Source organism: Colossoma macropomum, unplaced genomic scaffold (assembly GCF_904425465.1).
Source record: "Colossoma macropomum unplaced genomic scaffold, Colossoma_macropomum, whole genome shotgun sequence".
NCBI classification, from domain to species: domain Eukaryota; kingdom Metazoa; phylum Chordata; class Actinopteri; order Characiformes; family Serrasalmidae; genus Colossoma; species Colossoma macropomum.
In genome coordinates, this window is record NW_023494786.1 from 16,163,944 (window position 1) to 16,188,755 (window position 24,812).

Here is a 24,812-nt window from a genome sequence, read left to right on the forward strand (position 1 = left end):
CATCAAACAGTGCAGTCAAGCTGGGAGGGTAAAGGGTAGCACGTGTTTCCTCCTGAGACACATGAAGCACCACATCTTTTCCAGCTGCCGCTAACACAGCGTCACAGCTCAACGCACTCGGAGACCAAATCTGTTACGTCAACTAACAGACTCCTGTGTTGATTGATGGGGGGAGAGAGAGAGTGAGGCCAGTTTTGCTCTTATGGTCTCCTGGCCATGGACAGCTGTGGCATCGCCAGGGATCAAACTCGCAGTCTCCCAGTGATAGGGCCAACACTTAGCCTGTCGGGTTTTTATTCCACCTCAACAAATACAGTGTATTTCAGCCACCTTTCGCCAAAACTTTGTTAAACTAGCTAAAAATGGATGAGGATAGACTGGGTAGAGACCCATATGACCCATATTCACTAGGTTAATGGTGAAATTGCTAGAGTGCTAAAAGGCTGTAAACTATCAATATTTAAATGTGCTAAACACATGTAAAATATGTAGCTTACATATACTGAAAAAAGGATATTCACTAAAGACACGCTGCCAATTTGTAGCTGAAGTCCTGAGCCATTTACTGATAGGTCTGTAGTTTGTTCACATTCTGACTCGACGCATGGATTTGACGTTTCAAGCATGGACATAGAGTAGGTAGGTGCTGTTAAGACAAGGTGGTTGTAGTTTCAATTTTGTGTTACTCAGTTACATATTTTAAACATTTACTTACATTATTCAGGATCTGCCCAGTGGCTACTATTATATGTAACTTTTGAGCCAATGCATTTTCAGATCTATTATCAGATCTGTCTATCTATTCAAAACCCTAAACCTTCCTCTCAGCCATCTGCGCATTACTCCCCTTAAAGTGTGTGTGCAGCACATAGGAAGACCAGGGGGGCCAAGAGAGGGCCACCACAGGGCCTCCGGTGTCTTTTTGAGTCCCATTACCCAAACTGCTCAGGGAGGTTGACTTACGCTTGTACTCTGGCTCAGCACCAGAACAAACTCACACATTTCACATCTTTTTCCTTTCCTCAAAAATAATACTTTGTCATTTAACTGCTAAAAATTATTTCAAATCTGTGAAAGGGCTTAAAATGTGCACAGTATAATGACTCTCAATTGAGTTCACTCCCCTTCCTATTAACCAAAGCTTCTGAAAGGAATAAATTTCACTTTGGCAAAACTAAGACATTATAACTCATTTCTTTTCTCTGTATTGATTAGAAAATGATTTCTACAGCAAGTCATGCTCCCACATGGACAGTCTATAGGGAGGTAGGATGAAGTTCTCCGCTCTCCTCTGAAAATGCTCTAAGCAGATTTGCTGCACTTTTTTCATGCTTACAGAGTTTGGAAAAGTGTACTTAAACTTAATCAAGCTCAAGGGCTCTTGGTGAACTCCTACAACAAAGATATTGCGCACTGCACCAACTTAAAAATTCTGTTAACTATGCTAATGATGTGGTGGGTGTGCTTGAGTATGCACAGAACAACAGAGACATTCATGCACACTGAGCACGCTCCACACCGACCCTGCTGAATAAATTGGAGCTAATATTTACATGTAAGATGGCACAATGTTTGAGATGCATTACAGCCTCCAGGCTGTAACCACTGTAAATTCCTACTGGTTGTGTCACTGTGGGAATAATAGTGGAAGCTACAAGTAATTCGTGGCTCCGGCTTTGGCCACACACATCAGCACTGAAGCCTTGGAGTTGTTCTTCCAAAGACATGATTTGAGCTCCAACCCATTCAAATGATTATACAGTCAAATAGCAGAAATCTACGGAGCCCTGATGATGACATCCTGTATAAATAAAAATAATGCATGGCCACGCCTTATTAATGCATGGGAACGAGATCCTAAAGCCATGACCTAGTAAGGCGTGGGAATGAGATCACAGCTTACTAAGTCATGGCCATGCATTAGGATCTCGTTCCCATGCTTTACTAAGTCATAGCCACGACTTAATCATCTCATTCCCACGCCTCACTAAGTCGTGACCACGCATTATTTGTATTGATAAAGGATGTCACTAGCGGGGCTCCGTCGAAATCAAAAGCTAGACAGAGAAAATTAATTTTCGATCAAATGCCCTCACGAAACCAAACTCTTCTGCGGTCTTAAACCAATAGTTGGGGGGGGTGGGGGGGGATCCATTTCACACAATCTACCTCATACCTCTAACATAATTAATCATGACATTTTTGGTTTGGTGTAAAGAGCTGTTAGCCTGCTGGCTAAGCTAGCGCTAACATAATCAGCTCCACTGTACTCTCTTTAGCACTATAAAACATTTAGCAAATCATTGTTCAATTTAAAACTTACCGGTGGATGAATTAATTATATTGCTGAGTTATTTTTAATAATGTTAATACTGTTACAGAGAGAGTTTATTTTTTGTTTTTGCTCTTCTCCATCTCATCCATTGCCTCTAGTTTGAAGGTAAAAGCACAGTGTGCAGCACAGTGAGGAGGGCAAGGGAGTCTTTTGCACAATTGTTCATATTCAAAAATATTTGCATTCTTAATTCTTCAGATTTTTCAGCCATTTTTAGTATTTTCAATAAACAGTAACAATAACATAAAATATCTAACTATTTAATGCTTTTAATTACAACTTTAGGGGTACTTAATCACAAATAGACCTATGTAGTTTCTGACACTGTATGACATTGTTTTCTATAAAAATGAAAAAAGTACAGACAAAATAACGACTTCCAAATTGGCTGCTTACATTGTTTTTAGCTACACAACATACTTTTGTTTAGTGTTCTACCTCTTAAGATGCGTCCAATTCAATTCACCAGCTAATTAACAAGTCCTCTGTAAGCTGAATTCAGATTGGCAGAAGAGAAAAAACTGTAACACCTGCAGATCTGTGGCCCACCAGAAACTGAGTTTGGCATTCCTGTTTTAATATAACATCATTTTCACTTCTTCAAAGAAGTGGTTATGCTGATTAGTCACAGCTGGTTATAGATGGCAGGATCTCACCTTTCGGCGACGGCCCAGGGGTTGAAGCTGCCCACTGCCTCGTGGGACACTAAGCGTAAATAGGAATCATGGGCTTCTCGGTACTTCTGAATGTTCTTCTGCATGCTCGAGGGCACAGTCAGCTGAACCCCTCCTTTATTTTCCACCTGGCTTGGGAATGGATGGCTGGGTATGGGGGCAGATGATTCCTCATCCAGCAAAGAGCTTTCTGACACTATGCTGAAGAGATATACACACACAAGCTACCGGTTAGCTGTCACTGTTCATCACCTAAGGCCGCACAATATATTATTTGTTAATTGTTATTTTGATCTTCACAAGACATGCATATATATACAGATATTTTTTACGATGAACATATCGACCTATCACAGCACAGGCGGAGTCTTTCCACGGGTATTTAATTAATCAATGTTTTCATGTAATCAACCTAAATAAATATATTTTTCAAAATAATGCAGACCAGACTCTAACAATACCACAATAATGATTAAAACCAGTGTGGTTTTAAAATCACTGCAGCTGTAACAAAACCTTGTATTGGTTTAATTTTTCTATATAATTTGAAAATACGAGCTGCCCTTTACATTGTGTGAAAAAATTCTGATAAGTGGACCAACAGAAATGGTCCACAATTACTTGGAATAAGATATCTTTAATTTACACTAAAAATAAAAAAAATGTAATAATAATTTCATTTTTAAGATATTTTTTTCTTCTGTAAAGTTATTAGCAGAGAACTTGTAGAGAGGAGAATTACCACTCTGTATTCTTCCAGGTTTTCAAGGTTTTCCAGGTTTCTCAAACACTAGAGGGCGCTCCCAAGTGAGTCCAAAATGAATGGGTTAAGATGAAGTATTTGAGCAAAATCATAGCTTATAAATGCTTAAACATTTTAAATGTAAAAGAATACATTAATTTTCTGAACAAAGAAGAGCATAAAACATTTTAACACCACTGTTGTATTTTTAAGAGTTTATGAGCTTGAGTTATAGAAGTATAAGTTCAAAACGATGCCTCATGTACATTCATGACATCAGCGAGCACAAACAGCCAAAAAGCTGCTCCACTCGTCAACCAATCAGCACTCAGTAGCAGAAATGATAGCGTCCTGCTGGCCAAAACCTGTTTGCTGTAAAACAAAGGAAACATACAGGTAGGTTTTCTTTGCTTTTTTAGTGAAATGCATCCTTCTACTTTCTAAAATTAAAGGAAAGTTCTAATCACTTGCCCAGAATTTATTTTAACTATTTGTTTTTAGCTGTTTAGCTCCATTCACCCCCCAGAGGACTCACTCGTTGGTGCCCTCTGGCATTTTGTTGTCATGTTTTTGATATAACAGGGGAAATAGGAAGAGGCCATGCTTCTCATAAACTAGCATTATCAGTTTGGAGATAGAAGATTTTGGTCCACCAGTGACAATATATAGCAAGGCATACTGCAAGCACATCATGTAGTACTATGATCACAACACTGGTATTGTGCAGCCCTAGTATCATCCTAGTTGTTAAGAGTAAAATTGATTAGTCCCAGGAGAATCACTTTATCCATTCATAATCAAAGCATCATCTCTGTGGTGGCACAACCACTAAGTGCTGTTAATGAGCTCATCAACATGCTGACACAAATATAACTAAAACAAATCAAAGGATGATGCCAATGGGTTATCATCATCATTTCACTCATTTCAAGAGTAGCGACAAGCAGGGAACACTGTGGGAAAGCTCATGCCCTGCCAGTCACACTGGAGATGTAGTGCTGGGGCTCAGCTGGGCCATGCTGGGTTACAGCTCCCTCTGCGCCTAAATCAGTCATACAAAAGCACAAGCACTCTCCAAGGATAGATTTAGAACCTGCGCTAGAGCAGCAGAGGCAGTTCCAGCGGTCAGGGGCTCATCACCCTGCCCAGAGCAGGCTGCCCCCTAGAGCCCTGGCCCTGACCAAACTAGGCCTTCATTCCTGCATTCTGCACAGGGGGGCAATTTTCTCTTAAATGGAAGGTTTCCTCTTAAATGGGCACCATTCCTGCCATTGTGCAATCATTTCCCCTTAGCCGCCGCAGCAAGGTGCCCTCTTTTGTCTACAAACTAACACCCTCACTAACAGCCCCCGGAAGCCATTCGAGCATGGTGTGGCACTTTAGGGAAGTGGCATTGACCGCAGCCAAAAAGAACTCTTAAATATTCAAGTAGCTGTAAATTTCACACAATGAGAAGATTAATTCTGCTCTTTTAACAGCCAGGAGTTTCATTTTATAAGGAGTAGAAGAAAAGTGCTTCGAATAGTAATGCAGCCGCAGTCACTCTGGACTCTTAAACAGGCCGTGTTTTCTTTTGTCTGCTTTAAAGAGAGAGAGTTCAAGAAGAGGGTGATGTTTTGTAAGACATTCAGATGTGTTTGGGTGACCTAAGGTTGAGCTGGCCAGCAGATGTCTATTAAGTACAGTGAACTGAACATTCTGATCATAGCCTTGCTAAACTCACAGAAACAGCACTTAAAGTGACAACGCACAGTTTTCCTCTTACCTTAAATGCGTTCAATCAGCCAAAACAGGTTAGAAGGTTGCATCTTTAGTTTTGCACTGGAGCTAGGAGGCTAACAATTAATGAAAGCTTACAGACACCAATTTAGCACTGTACAAAATGCATGCCGAAGTAATCACACACTTACCTCAAACCACACGGAGCTGTTACGCAATTTCAAATACTCTTGCTCATATGGTTTCTGATGCGGTATGACACACTATTATCTATAAACTGGCATGCTTCTGTAATGGATTTTACCACAAAGGCTCAGGAATACTTTTACAAGCTGTTGTCTGTTTATCGCTGCATCCACAAATGCAAGTTAAGACTGTATACTAAGCACAGTATAAGCCATGTCAACAACATCCAGAAACGCTGCCAACTTCTCTGGGCTTGAGCTCCTCTGAAATAGACTGAGCACATTCGAAACATGTATTGTGGTCTGATGGTTCAACTTTTCAGATTGTTTACAGTAATAATGTACATTTTGTTATCCAGGCCAAAGAAGCAAAGGACCATCCAGATTGTTACCAGCATAAAGTTCAAAAGCAAGCGCCTGTCATAATGGTTAACTTACACTTCTGTAAAGAAACCATTAATGCTAAACAAATTTTGGAGTAAGGTGCTACCTCATAAAAAACATCTTTTTCTGGGACACCCATGATTATTTCAATGTAACATCAAGCCACTTCCTGCACGCGTTATGACAGCATAGCTGCATAAACAGACAGCGTGGGAGGTAAACTGGCCTGCCTGACTCTCACTGAAAATGTGTGGCACATTATTAAGCTCAAAATATGACAACGAAGGCCTCATACGGTTGTGCAGCTGAAGAGTTGTATAACTGTAGAGTGGCAAAAAATTCTGCTTTCAAAACTGGATCAATTGGTGTCTTCAGCCCCAAAACGTTTATTAAGTGTTCTTAAAAGTAATGAAGATGAAGTATCACGGTGGTACACAAGCTCTTGTCCCAGTTCTTTGGAACATGGTGCAGGTATTAAATTTAGAATGACTGTATATTAACAAAAAACAATACAGTTTATAAGGTAAAACATAATATTTTAGGTTTTTGTAATATTCAATTTAATACAGGTCAAACATAATTTAATAATTCAATAATTTAATTTAATTAATTACTCCTTTCTGTTTTATTGACATTTCATATACTGTTCTAACTTTTTTGGAATTGGGTTTGTAAAATGGCAAGAAGTTCCACCGATAGCTTTCTTGATAAAACCAAAGTTACTACAATTTCCTGAATTTGTTTATTTGCCGAAGGATTTGCGTGATACTAATTGGTGCTAATCGGCATATGCTTCCATTACTTGCTAACTACATTAGTTCCAGTGCAAAACTTAAAGAAGAAAACACATCTTGGCTGATGGACTATATTTGGGGTAAAGGGAATATTGCAGAAAGTTGCTTTTTCACTGAACCATCGCTTTAACATCTGCCAAGACAATCCACAATCCACATATCACTCAGACAAAAACCCTGGCAAAGTCTACTGCATGTGGCTTTAAATCCTTTGGCAACAACTGAAAATAACTTTGTTTTTCCTTTGTTTCTTACCAAAAGCAACTCCAACAGTCACTACTGGGGACCAGGCAGTGCTCCACATGTGACTTATCTCAGCAGATGTAGAGAGCAGTGCTCATGCTGACTTCTGCACACTACAGTGGATTTGGGAGCTAGGCAGTAGCATGGGCTGAGCCACTGAATCAGGCAGTGCAGAGCCACATGGACGAAAGGATCTGAGGACAGATCAATGCCATGGCACAAGGATGGATGTGGACAACAAAGCAGCCTACTTAATGAACCTCAAAACACAAGATATATGACACACCAGGCAACCTTTTTGTGTTGCCGACTGCTAGGTTGGTGGAGTGAGAGCATTGTGGGAAACCATAGTGAAAGGCAGTGAAACTTCTGCTCTCCTTTTGCTGAAAGGCCATGGCCATGAGACTACAACCTACTTTTAATGGAGAGCACAGAGTGTGTAGGAGACTGACCTTAGAGCAGGGAGAGTGAAAGAAATCCAGAGAGATGCATGCTCAGAAGAAAAAAAATGGGCACAAGAACAGAGTCTGGAAATCCAGCACAAAGACAGAGCAGAAATGTGAGCTCTGCACTGATCTGCTTTGTGAGCCTCTGGCACTTTGGATGAGCCTCTGGCATTTTGCATGAGCCAAGGTCAGTCGAGATCAGTAATTTTCTCACATGTACTGACCACCCTCTGCCTCTCTCGAGACAATCTAACCCCCTTTCCTGACTGCTGTACCCACTACCATCACCACACCACTCATTCAGCACAGCACTGACGTTCACTCCTGATAAAGTATATGTCTGAAATGTCCTAGACACCTGCTCAACCAATGGTTCTTCTGAAATCAAGGTATTAATAGGGAGTGTCCCTCCTTTGCTGCAGTAACAGAATAATGCTGTGAAAATTTGATTGCATTCAGCCACAAGAGCTTGGTGAGGTCAGGTACTGACGTTGGATGATAAGTTCTGGATCACAAATGCCAATCCAACTCCAAAGGCATTTGATGGTGTTCCAGCACTGCAGAGAACACAGTTTCACTGTTACACATTTCAATACTGGAGGGCTTTATAGCTAATGCTTGACATTTGTTATGGTGCCCTTAGGCTCATGTGCCTGTGATCTAGTATTTTTTTCCCCCAGGTCTAGTTTTTGGGCCACCAATCCCACTCCATGTCATTTAATACTGATTACAATACATTTAATACTTCTACAGCCAGACTGCTTACTATTCCCTCTTCCAACCTCCACAGCTTTGGAGATCAAGCTTTTTCCAATCCAATTTAGGTAACATATGCTAACCTTAACCCTAGAATAAAAAAAAAATAGTTTTTAATTACAACTTTATAGTGGTTTAAATATACTCCTAATGCATTTTCAAGTTGCCAAATATTCTACACGTACACAGCTGACTATTGGGATGCTTTCATTTTCCACGTAAAAGTTAATGCAAATCAGAAATTATGATAATATATTTTTTCTTTCATACCGTTACATATTTCTGGGTGAAACTTGAGCATTTCACTTGATGATGGTTGGGGGGGCATGGGAGGGGAAGATGAAATATGTCATTTTTTTCTGTATCCGCTGGTGCACAGTGACTATTCAAAAATCAGAACACGTTTCGGAGACGGTGAAAAGTCACTGCAATTTGGTGGAAGATTACTGAAAAACAAGAATTATGTTACGATATACTGAATTGTGCTTAATAGGATCAGAGACATGAACTAACAAGGTTAAAAAAAGGTTCATTTTGATTTAAAACCCACTGCATAAAATTAGACTGCTCCTTAACTCCTGAAAAATGTTTCTATCATGTCTGTTTAGATCACCTACAACAGTGGTGTAAATAGAGCACAATGGGGTAAAAAGCCTAAGAAAGGACGAGAAAGGGGTCGGGCATAATATAGCTGATACCGATCCATTAAAACACGTCTTGATCGGCTCTGACACAATCTGTCAGATCGGACCAGGATATCCCACGTAAATAGGTCTTTTGTGCTGAGGCCATCGGTGACCTCAAAATGAAAAAAGCAACTGAACTGGGAGAGCATGGGTGATGACTAAAAAAAATTTAAAAATCAGTGAAAGTGCATGTGGACTGAAATGATGAAGTGGAAAAAACTTGGTTGTTATTTCAGGCTCAGTACTACAGCTATGGAATGACACTGAACAAACCACAATGGCGGTGACACTGCAAAAGCTGGTAAACTGTGAGCGTGCAGGTGCCATAGGTTGACAGGCGGTGTGAAAGCTTGCATTCTAGTTCGACTAGAGAACGACTGTGTATGTGTGGGTTGTTCAAAAGCTGCGGGTGTTCCCGGGCTGAACAGTGTGTGTTGTAAACACAGAGAATCAGAGATTAGACAACACGTAATGAGCTGGGAGCACTAATCAGCAGCTGGGCCCAATATCCGCTCCTCCGTATTTACTCCAGTAATCACCTCCCTCTCTGCTTCCTGCACATCCCTACAGCATGATCAACACCTCCTCTCTCCCACAGACACATACACAAATGCAATCACCAGCCACTGCCCCCTCTAGTGGCACCTCTATTACTCTAACATTCTAATGAATTTTTACAGGATTTCACACTATAAATTCCCTGGCAGGCCATGGCCTTTGCTGAATGTGCTAAAAGCAGATTCCATTACCATAAGCCTCTGAATAATTCATTTTCCATGAGTTTCAACTCTGTATACCACATGCCCCCAATAACCGTCTGTTTTAATGTAAATTTGACACTGAATTAAGATGCGGCTTAAATACTACAGCTTTAACGGAGCCATTAAAGGCTTCACAGATTCTCAGTTGCCTGTGAGAAACATCAAGTGGATGAGAAAAATGAATGGCAATGCAAAAATATCTAATAACTAGCCGGTAAATGCCCAAAGAGGATGTAGGTTATTGATTCAAATGTGTAATATCCATTCAGGATCCATTCAGGATGGTGTAAGTGCAGAGGCTACTGCAGAGCAAATAAATACTGATTAGCTCTAAATGTCTCCTTTAGACAAGATATACATAAATAACCAAAAAGGCTTTTACTGGCAGTGATATTCAAAGTCAAAGTGACAACGTGAAGCAAGTTGACAGTTAGCGCCTCTTCCCAAGGAGTAAAAGAAAAGCTAAGGACCTTGAGGGCATATCTCTTTCATCAGCTTCAAAAGCAATTACTCTCCTCCTTATCAGCCTAAGTTTAGCAGCAGATCGTCTTTACTCCAGCCAGCATAAAACTGCAGTGACGTGTGACTCAGAAATGGAAATTCCCTTTGTAACAGAAAAGAATATGTAGGAAACTAAATAATTCCACATTATGTTATATTGTTAGATACTGCATCACATCTTACAATGTATTAAAGCATATTTATGTAACATGTTTCATTTATTTGAATGTATATTTATTTATTTGAATGTATTGAATGAATGATTTGATTTGTCAAAATGCCCACACAAACTTATTAAAAGCTTCTGAGATTGGTTAGAAAGTTTACAGCAGCCAAAACATTTAAACATTGTTAGAGATTCATTTGCTCAATAAAATGCTTCTTTCTCTGCCAATACCGCAATAACATTAACGTGATATATTTTATAACCCTAATTTGATCCATGCCTGCATTTACGACATTTTACAGACGTTCTTCTCCAGAGCAACTCACAAAAATGCTTTGTTGTCCACACACAGAATGTTTTCTAGCTAGTTCGAATAGGTTACAGTCCAAAAATAGCCTTGAGCTAAGATACTGCCAGAAGCAAGAATCAGTCCTGATACCAAGATAGATACACAACACATAAATAAGCATAAGTGCAAAAAAAGATACTTTAATAAGCACAAGATTAATGTTTATTTAAGTGTTTTTCAAAGAGATGGACTGTTAGTTGGCATTTGAAGACAGCGAGTGACCCTGCTGTTTGGACAGCAGAAGAAAATACTAGGGATGCACCAACAACTCAACTACAGAGAATATTCGGTAAAAATTGGGAATGGAAAGAGAATAAAGGCTAAAATTCTTGAACAAAAAAAAACAAAAAACAAATGAGACAACCAAAAAAGATTCAGTAGGTCTACAATTAAATGTCAAAATCTAAGACCTAGATTAGAGACAGTAAAGACAAATAAAAAAGGCCTACATTTTTAACGAATAACCCCTCAAATATTAAATACATAGTTTAATAACTTTAGTTAACATTTAATTTTACTTATGTTAACTGTTTTTTATTCATTGTCAGCTTTTTCCGGTTTTCGGCCCAGTGTGTCCTGAATATCAGTTTTGGTTTCCGCCAAGAATTTTCAGTTTGGTGCATCACTGGGAAATGCCAAATTTTCATTTGAAACAGCTAAACAGCTCTCTTTCTAATCAGAACACAATATTATTCTGGCTACAAACTTTTTTTATTCCTTATTCCACAACATATGTTGCCCACAACAAAATCACCGCAGACAAGGCCTACAGTGTTGAAAACATGTATCCAGTCTCCAGTGTATAGTCTATATTTACACCAGCCTTCAATGTCACTGTAAGTGTTAACCTAATACAGCAATTTTCTTTGCCAGCCTCTGCATCAGCTCAAACTAGCAGAAGCCTCCCTTGTGTTCTGTGTTTGTACTGGGTGGATTACTGCCAGGAGTGCAGCTTTGCCTTTAGTGCAGAACTGCAGTCAGTCACCCTGGCCAGACAGGCATCAGGCATCCTAATCGTTCACACCACTGTTGCGAATGCTTGTCTTCCAACCTCACTAAAGTCTAAAGGAATGAAGAATCCTCACAGAATGGGGTAATCCTGGACAATCAATGTTTGTGCTGCAGCTGTAAGCCACTAACTGAACAAAAACAATTCTAATGATAGCTCTGGCTCACACTAATTTGACAGTCTGGATGTTTTCCCTTTTCGACAAGTTAAACATTTTTCTACACTAAATACACAAAATTACTTCTGCTATATTATCTGGCTCATTTCTCCTTTAAATACAGGGCGAAGGAGCCACTTAAAATTGGTTCCATGTTAGGAATGTGGTTTATTTCTCAGTTGGCTGCCTGTCACACTGGCTCTGCAGACCGCAGATGTTTGCTGACAGAACGACTGACGTGGTGAATCAAACATAGCCATAAGAGGATTAGGATGCACTCTCCTTGTCCTTTTATCAGCAGAGTGTCAGGGAATGAAGACGATGCAGTCGGCTCAGACAATTTTCCCTTTATGACAGAGCCAAGGAAAAAGGCTACCGCTCTTCAGAAGCACACCAGCAGTGGAAAGAGCGGACTGCTGATCAGTGACCAGAGATAGCGCCAACGTCTACTGCATACTCACAGCAAAGCACCTAACCACAGTAATCACAAAATCAGTATCTAATGCATACATGTTACATGAGGAAATGGAGCCTCCACAAAACTTTTATGTGTCACCATATTTATTTTTTGTGATGTCTGAAAAGTTGGAATGGACAAAAAAGAACCAGTGATGCCACATCTAAAAAAAATTCACACTCTGTGCTGAAATATGTTCTCATTGTAATGCAGTATGTCAGTATTATTTAAGTACTAGTGAGTCCAATGCCATTCTGAGAAACCAACATAGAATTAAGTAGTTGTTGGTGTAAACGTGTGCAACCTTAAAAGTTAAATCTAGGTGCTTGGAAACTAAGTGCATTAGCCAGCTATGCTATATTATTTACACTACCCTGCACTGAGTAGCGCTACAGTGGAGAAGACTGGGTTTAGTTCCACGGCTGAAAAGCGCTTCTGTATGGCTGTTTTGCTCCTCATCTGTATCTTTTAACATCAGTCTCTATAGCTCAGCATCAGCAGGACTCACATCTGGGGAGCACACATGTCGACTTTTTTGTCTTCACTGGTTGAGCTGTAGCTGAATGTCCTCTAAACCCAGACATACACTGTGTGTTTTAGGAATCTTTTGTGAGCCTGTGAATAGACCATCATGTATGGACAAAGCCTAACATTTATACACTCACACTGTATAAAAACACTCCACGCTATGTACAACGCAGCCTCTACACACACCTCTACACACAGCTCAACAATTTTAAATAAAGCTGTTTCATTCAAAACAGCTGTGCGCCGAGTAATGAGCAACGAGAAACTGAGAAGCATTGCTAATGCTGAGCGCTGAAGCTAAACCAGGCGGTGATGTACACAGTAGGACAGTATGGTCTCTCTACAGCCTATATTACAAAAAATAATTACCATATTAACGTTTATACCTCACTAATTTATTCAGTGAAACAGAGTTAAGTCGGACTTTGGCAGCATTTGTCAACTTTTTTTCCCCATCTCCATGTCGCTAGCCTTCGTGACTCCACTCGTATTGGGGAAGCGGCTGTGATTGTGTTTACACGCTCTAAAATCACACAGTGTAGACCTGGTGGGAATCTGCCAAGTCGGATTGTTTAAAGTGGCCGAGAGCTGGGTGTCCAACTGTCACAGAAGCAGTAACTCTTCTCTGTGAGAGCAGAGTCTCCTTCACCGAGTTTGTTTTATTAGCAGCTACACTTGGATTACCTTACAGCAGATATCAGAATGTTGGTATCACAAGTAAATAAGCACAGTGTTGGGATCGATTCATCCCTAATATCCACAATATGCTCAGGAACCATGCTATGATATATTGTGCTGAAATTACCAACAGAATTGATAAATATCATCATGTTGCCCAGCCCTAGAGTATGGCCTAACTAAAACATCAGCTGGCCAATAAAAGCAGAGATTTTAAGGCTTACTTTGTTTATTGGAAAAGAAGTAACGTTTTACCATCATGACTGTAAATATGTCTCAGTCTGTGCTAATTTCCTCGTATAGGCTAAAAAGTATAATATAAATAAAAAAAACTCAGATTAACTTTGATCTGCTTTAAGCTTTAGCTCAGCTTTATCTTGCATCTCCAACAGGATACTGTTCTTGTAATAGTTTCTTGTAAAGTGTCTTAACGCTCGACTTTTTACGAGGCTAAAGCCAGCTTCTCATTCGCCAGTTTCTTGTTCGAAGTTTCCTCTTCCACTTTAAATGTAACCACTGCACCATTTAAGGTGGAATGGGAAAATTCAAACAAGAAGCTGGTGAACGAGAAGTTGGTTACAGCTTTGTGACTTTTTAGTGTTTTGCAGTTTCTCGCTGCAGATTATATGTATCAGAAAATCATCTGGAGTGATTATAAATGCAAATAAGTCCATTTGTCTCTGAATTATGGATGTTCGGCTTAAATCTTTCGCTTTGCCTTTTTGTTAGCTGCTGGTTAGGCGAGATTTGTCTGCGTTGCTATGGTGATAAGAATGCTGCAAGGCTCCACCCCTGACACTTCAATATTTATTATCATTTATTAGGCCATTTAAGACTGTCATTTTTCAGTAAAGCACTGTTTAACTAAACTGCTGAAGTCTGCCTAATGTTTTTTATCATATAAATTATTGACCAATATTATCAGTTGTTGAAATTTTTAGCTCCTTTGAATTAATATTCATGACAAAATTTTCAAGTCAAATCTGTCCTACACAGGAGCTGCAAAAATGGCACACTTCAAGCACATTTTAAAGCTCTTTTGGAGTTTGTAAAACTTTTGTTTCTCATGGGAAAAGCTCCTTTTCTGCAACAAAGTCAGTATGCACTGTATTTAACAGAGAAAAATGGAACACCTGCTTGGAAATCTCAGTCTAGGCTCTAGTGAGAGTGTTATACCAAAAGGTTTTTTTTTTGTTTTGTTTTTTGGGTCATTGAAAAACATAAAAAGACAGATGCTCTTTTGTGTTGTACAAACACTTTTTATACAGAACTCACAGTTGTGTTTGCCTGCACAAGGATTTCTATAGCAGATGCTTTGTTGTTATCTGTAGTGTGGAAATGCTTTCACGCACTTTGAGCATCTGTGGATTTGAAAACCTAAAGCGCTCTCTGCGCATCTTTGCTTTTTAGAATGCAGTTGTACGCTTGAGAAGCCTGCTGACGCACATGATCCCTGCATAACTTGAAGCAGACTGGTTTAAACTGTGTCGATGAGTAGCTCTAGAGTTCAGACATAAAAGAAGCTCAGTGTTTACACTGAACTTTTCAGCAGTCTGGGAGCTCTTGACTGAAGCTGTATGGCAGGCAGGGGCGCTTTAATCTCCTAATGTAACTGTTGAATCTGGTCCACTAAATCTTGCTGACATGCCTGCTCACTTCAACTCTCGGTCTCTTGCTCTCTCTGCATTCTTTTAGCATCCTCATTAACTGAAGCAGCAGCAGCTGCTGCCAGGGCTCTGGGCAAAGGCACAAGCCAGTCTCAGACTCGCTCCCTCTCTCTCGCTTGGCAGAGCTACAGAAGGCAGCCTGGGCCAATAGCAGTAGATATTTTGGGACTTATTTGATTTTCTTGTTGCTGTTGTTTATTCCACCAACAAACATTACAAGGCAAAAAGAAAATGGAACAATCTCTCTGCAGACACACTGTTTCCTTGCTGCAAGTCAACTGGAGACCAATTACTGTAAACAATTTTCCTTGTTTCTTTTTTAATTGCTTTATGATACATTAAACTGGGTGTTTGTTAGATTCCATTTTATGGAGCTATCTTGTTTGCACATGATGATGGGTTTAATGATGCATCATGCTGTTTCCTCGAATCATAAACAATTTGTGGGAAAGCCTTGATCATTTTGCTGGTCAATCTCTTTTAAACAAATTATCTATCACTCATATCTATTACAGAAAGTGAGCTAACAAAATCTGAACATTAAACCTCTGTATCAGCTGCCACTAATCTGACAGAGAGGAAGAAAAAGTGTAAGATTATTAGGTTCTGAACATTATCTCACACTCACTCACCCAGTCTCCACTGGATTCTGCAGGACGATGTCGCCCGTGGTGGAGGGTCTTGGAGCTGGTTTGGTCAGTCTGATGGGTTGTGGGGATGCTGGCCTAGAGCTATTGCTCTTCCTTCGGGTTCCTGAGATAGCAACAGGAGAGGACTGCTTGTTTCAACAATGCTGCCACCTTCTGGACAACACGAGCAAATCAACCACAAAGAGTAAATACACATACACACACATATACATCTTTTTCTTCCTCTTTTTTCAAAACTTCTCCTTCTCTGGCTTGTTCATATCAGATATTTTTAGATAAAAAATACCTCATGGACCTGGCTTGTGAATTAGGCTTGAGCCAATTGACAATAGTATTGTGAAATGCCAATAGCAGCTATGATGGCCAACAAGTTGGCGAATTCAAATGTCACAGAGGCACTAAAATTAATTATATTAAATGATGTAATCTGAAGACAGCGTAGTCCTACAGAATGTTGGCACGCAGTAAACCTGAGCAAAATGGGCTACAAAACTTTCTTTATTTCTTATCCTTTTGATCTTTTATTCACAATATTAACAAAAATCTAACTTTTATTTAAAATACAATGACCGACAGAAAAAAAATGAATCTCATCATAAAATAAATATTTTTCTAAAATCCATGTGTGCCACAATTGTTGGCACCATTAGAAATTCTTATGAGTGAAAACTAACTAAAATATATTCCCTTTAATATTTTATGTTTTAAAATTTACCTGAGCAATCAGAAACACTTAAATATCAGCCACAGCTTCCTGTTTCATTAAGGTATAAATATGAGGTGACACATTCCCTTAGTCATCCATCACTATGAGACAGACCACAGAATACAGCCATGATGTCAGACAAAAGGTTGTTGAGCTGCACAAATCAGGAAGTAGCTAAAGACCAAAAAAATGCCCATTTTCATTATAAGGACAATGATTAAGAAGTTTAAAGGAACTGCAGGTGTTAAGAATCTGCCAGGACATATGTCTATACTGACCCCACACACAGTGAGTAGGATGGTTTGAGAATCTCCAAGAATCTCCAAGGATCTCCACAGCTGGGGAATTACAATCTGAACTACAATCTGACACCAGCTACATAACCCCAAGTTGTTGGGGAGGATTGCTAGAAGAAAGCTTCTCCTGTCAAGGACCAACAAACTCAGGTGCCTACTATTTGCCAGTTGTTGCTGGTACTGTCAGTGGGACCGTGTTTTATGGGCAGATGTGACCAAAATAGAACTTTGGCGTCGACACAAAAATATTCATACAGACAAGTACCTCATCCCCACTGTGATGTATGGTGGTAGATCTGTTTTCTCCTGGACAACTTGGTTGGACACATGGTATCATGGACTTGAGTACCAGCAGATATTAAATCAAAACCTGTCTGCCTTAGACAGAAAGCTTAAACCTAGCCTTGGTTGGTTCTTTCAGCAGGACAATGATCCAAAGCACACATCAAAATCAACACAAAAATGGTTCACTGACCACAGAATCAAGGTTTTGCCATGGCCATCCCAGTCTCCTGACCTAAACCATAGAAACCCTGAGGGATGAGCTGAAGAGAGACTTCACAAGCGTGGAGAATCTGAAGGATCTGGAGAGATTCTGTATTGAGGACCCCAGAAAAGGGGTTCCAACAATTGTGGCACACATAGATTTGAGAAAAAAAAATGTACTTCATGACAACATTTAGTTTTTTTTTCTTTCAATATATTTTTTTAATTATTGTACTTGTATTTTTGTTAAAATTTTGAAAGATGAAAAGGATAAGCAATAAAGAATGTTTTTTACAGCCTGTTTTGCTCATCTTAAGCAGGAGTGTGAATATTTGTAGGAGGGAACTGTAAAGCAGCACTAACATGTTGTCTGTCTTCAAACATTATATAGCAGCACAAGGCAACACTTTTCTTTCTTTCTCTTCTATCAGGCTATGAAAGAGCTGGCTGAACAGCACAGAACGTACCTAACAAAACATTAATGAGGGCTTAGATAATTAATGATTTTGATATTGTGGTTGCAAGTTGTTAAAAATTGAACAACTGAATAAAGCCCAGCCCAATAGAAAAATAAATATAATAGGCTACAATAACAATAGCCTATACACTAACTTAACACAGTAAGATCTGTTTTATTGTTATTGTTTTATTGATATTGTTTTAATTAGGAGCAATTTATAGGTTGTAAAAGCAAAAGCTATTAAATTTAGGGCAAGATCCACCAAACCACAGCAAGAGCAAAGTTTCTGAGTGCGTTTATTTTCTCCTGTTTCAGCATGCTTCTCTAAGGTGTTACTATATTACCTGCTGTGCTGGAACAGGTTATTGAAAAAAAGAGCCTCTGATATCAATTAGGTAAATTAGGGTTAGGAGAATCCTCTTAGTCAATATTCATGTTTCCTTTTCTTTTATGTGCTAAGACTCGCTCAAAGTGGCTTTTCTTTTGGAGATGGAAACGTCAAATATATACGTCATTACTACGTGAAGCATTTTTAATTACTAAAAGTGAATTTGATGGAAACAAGTTTCTGGGCAGCAAAAATCAAAAGCTTTTATCTTACGCATTTTCATTTTGTCACTTGCAATTTGTGCAGAAAGTGGATAATAGCTGATAATACTGTGTGTCGTTGTTGTTTCATTGCCTTTGTTTTTGGGACGTTATGTTGTTGCTGTTGTTATATTATATCATGCTACTGTAAAGTGAAAAAAGGCAACTACAACTACAACAACAACAACAACAACAACAACAACAGTAGTTGTTGTTGTTGTTGTTGTAGTAAGTAGTAGTAGTAACAGTAGCAGCAGCAGTAGCAGTGGAATATAGACTACATCCCGCATAGACTGCCTAATCTTTACAAAGAGGTACAGTGCTGGAAGAAGATAAAAAAAAGAAGGTGACCTTCTAACAGTCTGAACCAAGATTACTAATTAGGCAAGCACTCCTTCATGCACTTGTAGGTTTGCGCTTTTCATGTTCATGTTTTGTACTTACTAGTGTCCCTTTCCCACAGCAGCGGGTCAGAGTAAGAGATCATGGCAAAACGTCGCCTCACTTCCTCTTGGTCTTTCTAAACAAAGAAAAAGGCATTACACAATATAAATACACATTCAGAACTGAGCTGTTTCAGCATTTCACCTTAATTAACAGTAAATGAAAAGAGTACATGCTTTCAGCACTGTGTGGGGGTGGTAAATGGCTGTTATAATTCCACAAAGGTCACTACTACTAACAGAATCAAGCAGCGTAATAGCAACAGTAGCAACTTCATCTGCGATTACTGACAGCAAGCAAAAGGTTACAAGAGCAGTAATGTACCTGCATTGATCTACTACATGAGAAACTGGCTGCTACTGCTGCTGCTGCTGCTGCCTTTAAGCAGTAAAATTAATATATGAAAGCAGGAATGAATGACCATTGTAAGAAGGGAGGCGGAACAGTAAGCTGACCTCCATCTCCTCCATGCGTAGCAGCATGCTCTCCAGTGTGGGCTCCTGCAGCAGTCTGTGTGCCTGGGCTTCAGCACCCCGCTCCCTTTCCACTGCCCACACTGCTGCAGCTGTGTCTTCCAGTAGATCCTCCAGAATGGCCTCACTCAAGAGATCCGCATTCACTGCACTCTGAGCACACATAAACCCACCAGCAAGCACAGCATGACAGCAGTGCACAGATTTTCATTCAAGGCAAACAAAATGATGGGCTTTAAGTCCAGTGACTCTTCTTTAAGTGTGGTCATTTTCTTAAAACATCTTCCTGAAGTCCTTAAAAACTATTTTAAAGGACAGTGCGGAAGGGAAAAGATAGAGAGACTGTAGGAGGGTTGGTCCATACCTTATCAACAGCCTGTTCCAACAGTCGCTGTTTAAAAGACGAACCCTTTTTGTTCTGTACCTCACCCACCTGCTAGAGAGAGAAAGAATCCATTCATACGCTACACTACAAAACACCAGAATTTAGAACATGCACAAGAAACTCTACTAAGTCACAAATAAAGATGATATGCACATCAGTTGTTTTGCACTTTTTTCACAGTCCTCACAGTGGAGGTACAGTACAGGCAACTTGAGTTTGTTATTTTTGAAATGATTGCAAAATGATCATTCATCCAAATATGGATTTTGAACCAAGATAAACATCGCAGTATGCTTTTCTAAGCACACTGTGGATAGCATCAACACTTCAAGGACACTAACTAACTGCATGTTTGATTATAAATCAGCATAATTAGTTCTGTTTAATTGGATTTAGTGCAGTGCAGTGTGTGAAATGTTGAATAAAAATCATTGTACTGTTTTTTGATAGTATTTTTAAATGCAGCACTACTGGGGCTTTTTTTCTGTTCCAACTTATCAAACCAAAACCAATTTAAAAAAACTAAATATTGTGATGCAATCCTAAATCATGAAAATGTCATACTGAAATAAAAACTGAAAGTCTGATATTAAGTCATTTTGTCAGAGGTAAAATTAGAGCTTACTGGAGTTTCTACAGACACTGCCAGTTACCTGCACGGAGTCTAGTAGAGGCTGAAGCCTTTCTCTAGCTGCCTGCTCTGCTCTCTCAGCCCACTCTGTTGGAGAACCCACCTCAGTCCTGTGTCACAAACACAAATATATGCAGGTAAACCAGGAACCAGCAACACACTCTTCAGTTCTATTCAGACAGGATTAGATTTACATGGGGAGAAGAGTAATTATTACCACATGTGTAATGTGTATGACCGACCCACACAGGATAAGAGATCTGGTTATAAATTACACAGATAGTAGAGGATAGTCAATTAAAACTCACAGGCAGAAAACATATACAAACGTTTAATTTAAAGCTGTGCTATGTAGTACTTATTTGTTAACAGTGAAAGAAGTAGCTTTACTGAATCAGGATAAAAAAACAACACTCTAAATTATGGTGTGCATGTACTGCTGCAAGTCAACCTGTAATGCCTGAAATAATCATCTGAAATTTAGAGGCATCAGGTCAGAGTATTTTGGACCAGTTTATTCATATTGAAGTCAGACGCACAGGCTTAAAAAGAACTAAACATTGTTTAGGTCTCAAATGCAAAATCAACATTACACTGATGAAGATATAATGACCAAAGTAGATTATTCACTTACAGCCTCATCCTTCATCAAGTTTTGACTTCTCTTTGAATACTCTTTCAACGCACTGACAATCATCGGATTCTACAAAGCTGCCTTTGGCAGCCAACAATCAACACTGCAGCATAAACCTTTTTCTGTCTCTTTAAATGTTTTAATGTTCTGAGTCATACACTTGAGGTAGAATGGATTTATTAAGGTAAAAGCCGTTAAAATCTTTTCTGGCTCAGAAGTACTGACGTGTCAGATTTGGGCAGGACTTCAATCACTGAGAAACATCAGTAATAATTACATTATCCCACCTCCTAATGTAAAACTAATCCCATCCATATAGTACTTTTAATTCTTGCCATTTACAGCTCTCACACAAAGTGAGTGGTGTCATTGTACCTGAGTCTGTTAATACGCTCCGTTTCCTCTTTGCTGAGCTGATTCAGCTCTCTCACTCTGTCTTCTGTTATCCTATCCAGCCAGGCTTGCCTGCATTGCACACACACATACAGAGAAACACACACTCTTTACTTCTAGGCCTGAGGCCAACATGTTTACATACTTCACATTCATTCTGCGACACAATATTGCCAGTGTCATTAACAGTCTGCTAAGTAATATCTAATAACAGTGATGGTCTAATGAAATAAAATCCTGCACAAGATTTAAAATGAAAGGACTAAATAAAAATACAGTGCAGAACTCCTGGTTTATACTGAAGGCATTTACATCTGTGATACATCTGGAATCACAGCCTTTTGTACACAGTCTGCTCATGCATGCGTAATTGGACACTTTTGATGCTCAGTTGTGTCACGGCCAGCTGTGTGTGGCTGCATCATTAGTTTACGCACAAGAGAGCTAACAAAAGGTCTCGAGTTGATTCCAGATATGACAACTGCATCTGGTGTCTGCTGCTCCTGTTCCTTCACATTAGGACCAAAGTGGTGTCAATAATCCAATCAGATACACAAAATTAAAATGAAATTTTAGGTCTGTCAAAACCAAATGTTTGATACATTATTAAACAGCAAGAGTGCAGTTGGGAGTTTAGCAAAAACAAACAACCTGGCAGTTTGCAGTGAAAGATTCAAGAATAATGTAGAAAAACTGTTGACCAAGTTAACAATAGTATCCAGTGCAGTGATTACCAACTCACTTCTTAAGATCTACCATCACAAAGTTCGGTTTCAGCTGTAATGTGTAGAGGCGTTACTATTCACAAAATGCGTTGTTTGATTCAATAAGATACAGTGGTGTCTTGATTCAATACATTTTTTAATTGCAGCATAAATAAGGAGTGACTGAAAATGTACCTAATGTTAATATGTTAAACCTTTCATTTTTTAGTATACTAGAGCATTCAACACTATTAAAAGAACAATATTTGACAGAAAAGTTGCGCTTTATAGTATCCCAATCTAACACTTGAGCCACAAGCTATGTTATCCCTAAGCTAATATGCTGGTCATGACATAACGCAATACAATTTGATACAGTACAATGCATGGTACTGTCACATCCCAACTAATTAGCCATATCTGCTCCAACTTTACCAGCCAGATGGTGTGTTCTTCTGGTTAGAGTTTAACCCTGCAGTACAGCAGATTTCCATAAAAAACTTCCCAGAGGTTTGTGACCACTGATATAGGATTTAGGCATAAATGTGTCAGACTACCATTAAAAGCACAACCTCAGCCTGCAACAAAATGCAAACCACTGGTATAACTGCAGCATAATTATTGCAGCTAAATGAGGCCCTGAAATACTTCATAATTACATAGATTTAGAGCTGGAACAGCCGTAAATTGTCTCAGACTGAAATAAATGAATGGGCACATTTTAGCGGGCATCTACAAGCAATTTATCGCAAGGACTCATTTCTAATTGGAATCAAGAGCGTAGCCAGAGGCCTCCTTCAAGTAGAGATCATCAACCACAGTTTTAAATGAATAAATGACTTAAAGTAATTCAATGCATATTACCTACAGGAATAATTAAACTAATTTGTTTTTTACTTGCCCTCTGCAAAGGTACAAATACATTACCACCAATCAGTGTTCAATTGATAGCAGGATAATCAGAATAGTAGCAAAAATTATAGATACTATTATACTGCTACACACTGCTATTCTCATATGCCTTACAACATTAAGAACATTTTGGAGAATGTTCTTAATGTAACATTGATGTAACATCATGAAAGACTGGCTGGTATTGTTTTGACCAAAATTATTTATGTTTGCTGGATCACACAAATGCCTTAATTAATCATATCACCACAGAAAAATCATTCAAAATGCCTGATATTGGTCAGAGGGCTCATTTGAATATTGCAGCCTTCTACAATATCATATTGCAATATTGGCTAATATTGGAATAGATAATGATCAGCAGTCTTGATGAAAGCACAAACATCAGAACTCTAATATATATTCTTCTTAATTACTATGTTACATGTTGCATTTGTATGCAAAACTGGAAAATGATAATCACTGTCTAAAACACGGTTTCCCCAATTTTTTCATGTCAGGATGCAAGTGTAGAGGTAGTATTTGTCCCAAGACCCACCAAATATTTTATAAAGTGAAATAAGACATAAACTCATCAAAAGGTTTCTAAGTTCACTCAGTATTCCTGTTTTTTTGTAAGAGTCAGAATACTTATTTGTTCTATATTTATATGTAATCCATTCAGCTCTTATCTTCATTTAGTTAGGCATTACATGTCTTATTTAAAACTATTCTGATCTATGTTGTCAGCTAGATTACCACAACAGCACTGTGTGCTGACCACTGATGCTTTCAGCATAAAAATCACTGGAGCTTGACCAGGAAATAATCAGTCACAAGGGACAAATAGGAGTATTTTGCTCATGTTTCTAGTAGGACCCCCTCGATATAGGAATTCTGGACTGATATCCAATATTTTTCATGAATATATCTGCTGATGCTGATATATTAACCTATGTAAGATGTACAAATTGGGACTAGTTCTATCTGGATTACCATTAACAGATAAATGTAGCACTTTTTTTAGAGGGTTACAAATGCAGTAAAATGCATACATTTTAGCACAGTAGCCCAACATCACCAAAACATTCTTGACTTCCAGAGTACAATGAATACATCACCAAATACTGGTTTGAAATATCAGTCTACACATCTTTCTGTTTAATATGATTCCAATATCATTGTGCATCCTGAGCTTCTAGTGGCATGCAGCTTGTGGTAAGCAGCAAAAACAGGCTTTGAGCCCAGCGACTGTGATTCCCTTCTGTTGTCATTCGCATGATACTTGGCAACTTAACATTGTGCGTGCCTGACGATGCTTGCCATGTGCAGCAACTGTTTGAAAACCACTGTTCTAAACACTAGCCGTGCCGTCAGAGTATGTACGCAAACTGAGTCTGACCTGAGGGCCTCATTATGGGCTTGTCGCATGGATTCCGCAGCTACCCCTTGCTGGGTCCTGTTCTTGCCCTGTCCCTGGCCTTGGGGCTGCACACCTGTGGGCTCTGAAGAGCTCTTTCCTGGGGAGAAGAGACACCTTGGCTCTGGCCTGCTGGATACAGTTCTGCTAAACACACACACACAGGTCAGTCCACAAAGCAGGATTTCTCAGCAGGCCAGATAACTTCAGCCTAAAGTTAAGGATTATCCAATAGAAATGTCCCTCTGCTCAGCATTGTATAACTTGCACACCATGACAAACACTAAACTTGTCTACACAAACACGTGTACCGCCAAGTGCTTAAAGTTAAACTGCAGAGGGAAAATGATCCATTCTTATATGGTGATATCAGCCATTATTATTACCAACAGTTAACCAAATATCTGTTCATTA

General features: G+C 39.1%; 1 protein-coding gene across 6 annotated transcripts in view; it reads right to left on the reverse strand.

The window, feature by feature from the left end:
- Positions 1-24,812, reverse strand: part of kiaa0753 (KIAA0753 ortholog) — a 31,766-nt gene that overhangs the window by 1,626 nt on the left and 5,328 nt on the right. For 2 of the 6 annotated variants that reach the window (XM_036562204.1, XM_036562183.1), the window contains exons 10-17: positions 24,381-24,542; positions 21,366-21,455; positions 20,379-20,466; positions 19,705-19,776; positions 19,323-19,493; positions 18,868-18,943; positions 15,870-15,990; positions 2,992-3,210 (exon numbers count right to left, since the gene is read on the reverse strand). In XM_036562204.1, the coding sequence (XP_036418097.1) occupies positions 2,992-3,210; positions 15,870-15,990; positions 18,868-18,943; positions 19,323-19,493; positions 19,705-19,776; positions 20,379-20,466; positions 21,366-21,455; positions 24,381-24,542 (999 nt within the window). Of the gene's footprint in view, positions 1-2,991; positions 3,211-15,869; positions 16,041-18,867; positions 18,944-19,322; positions 19,494-19,704; positions 19,777-20,378; positions 20,467-21,365; positions 21,456-24,380; positions 24,546-24,812 lie in introns of those variants that run through there. The other 4 variants (XM_036562195.1, XM_036562175.1, XM_036562189.1 and 1 more) reach the window with 3 other exon arrangements.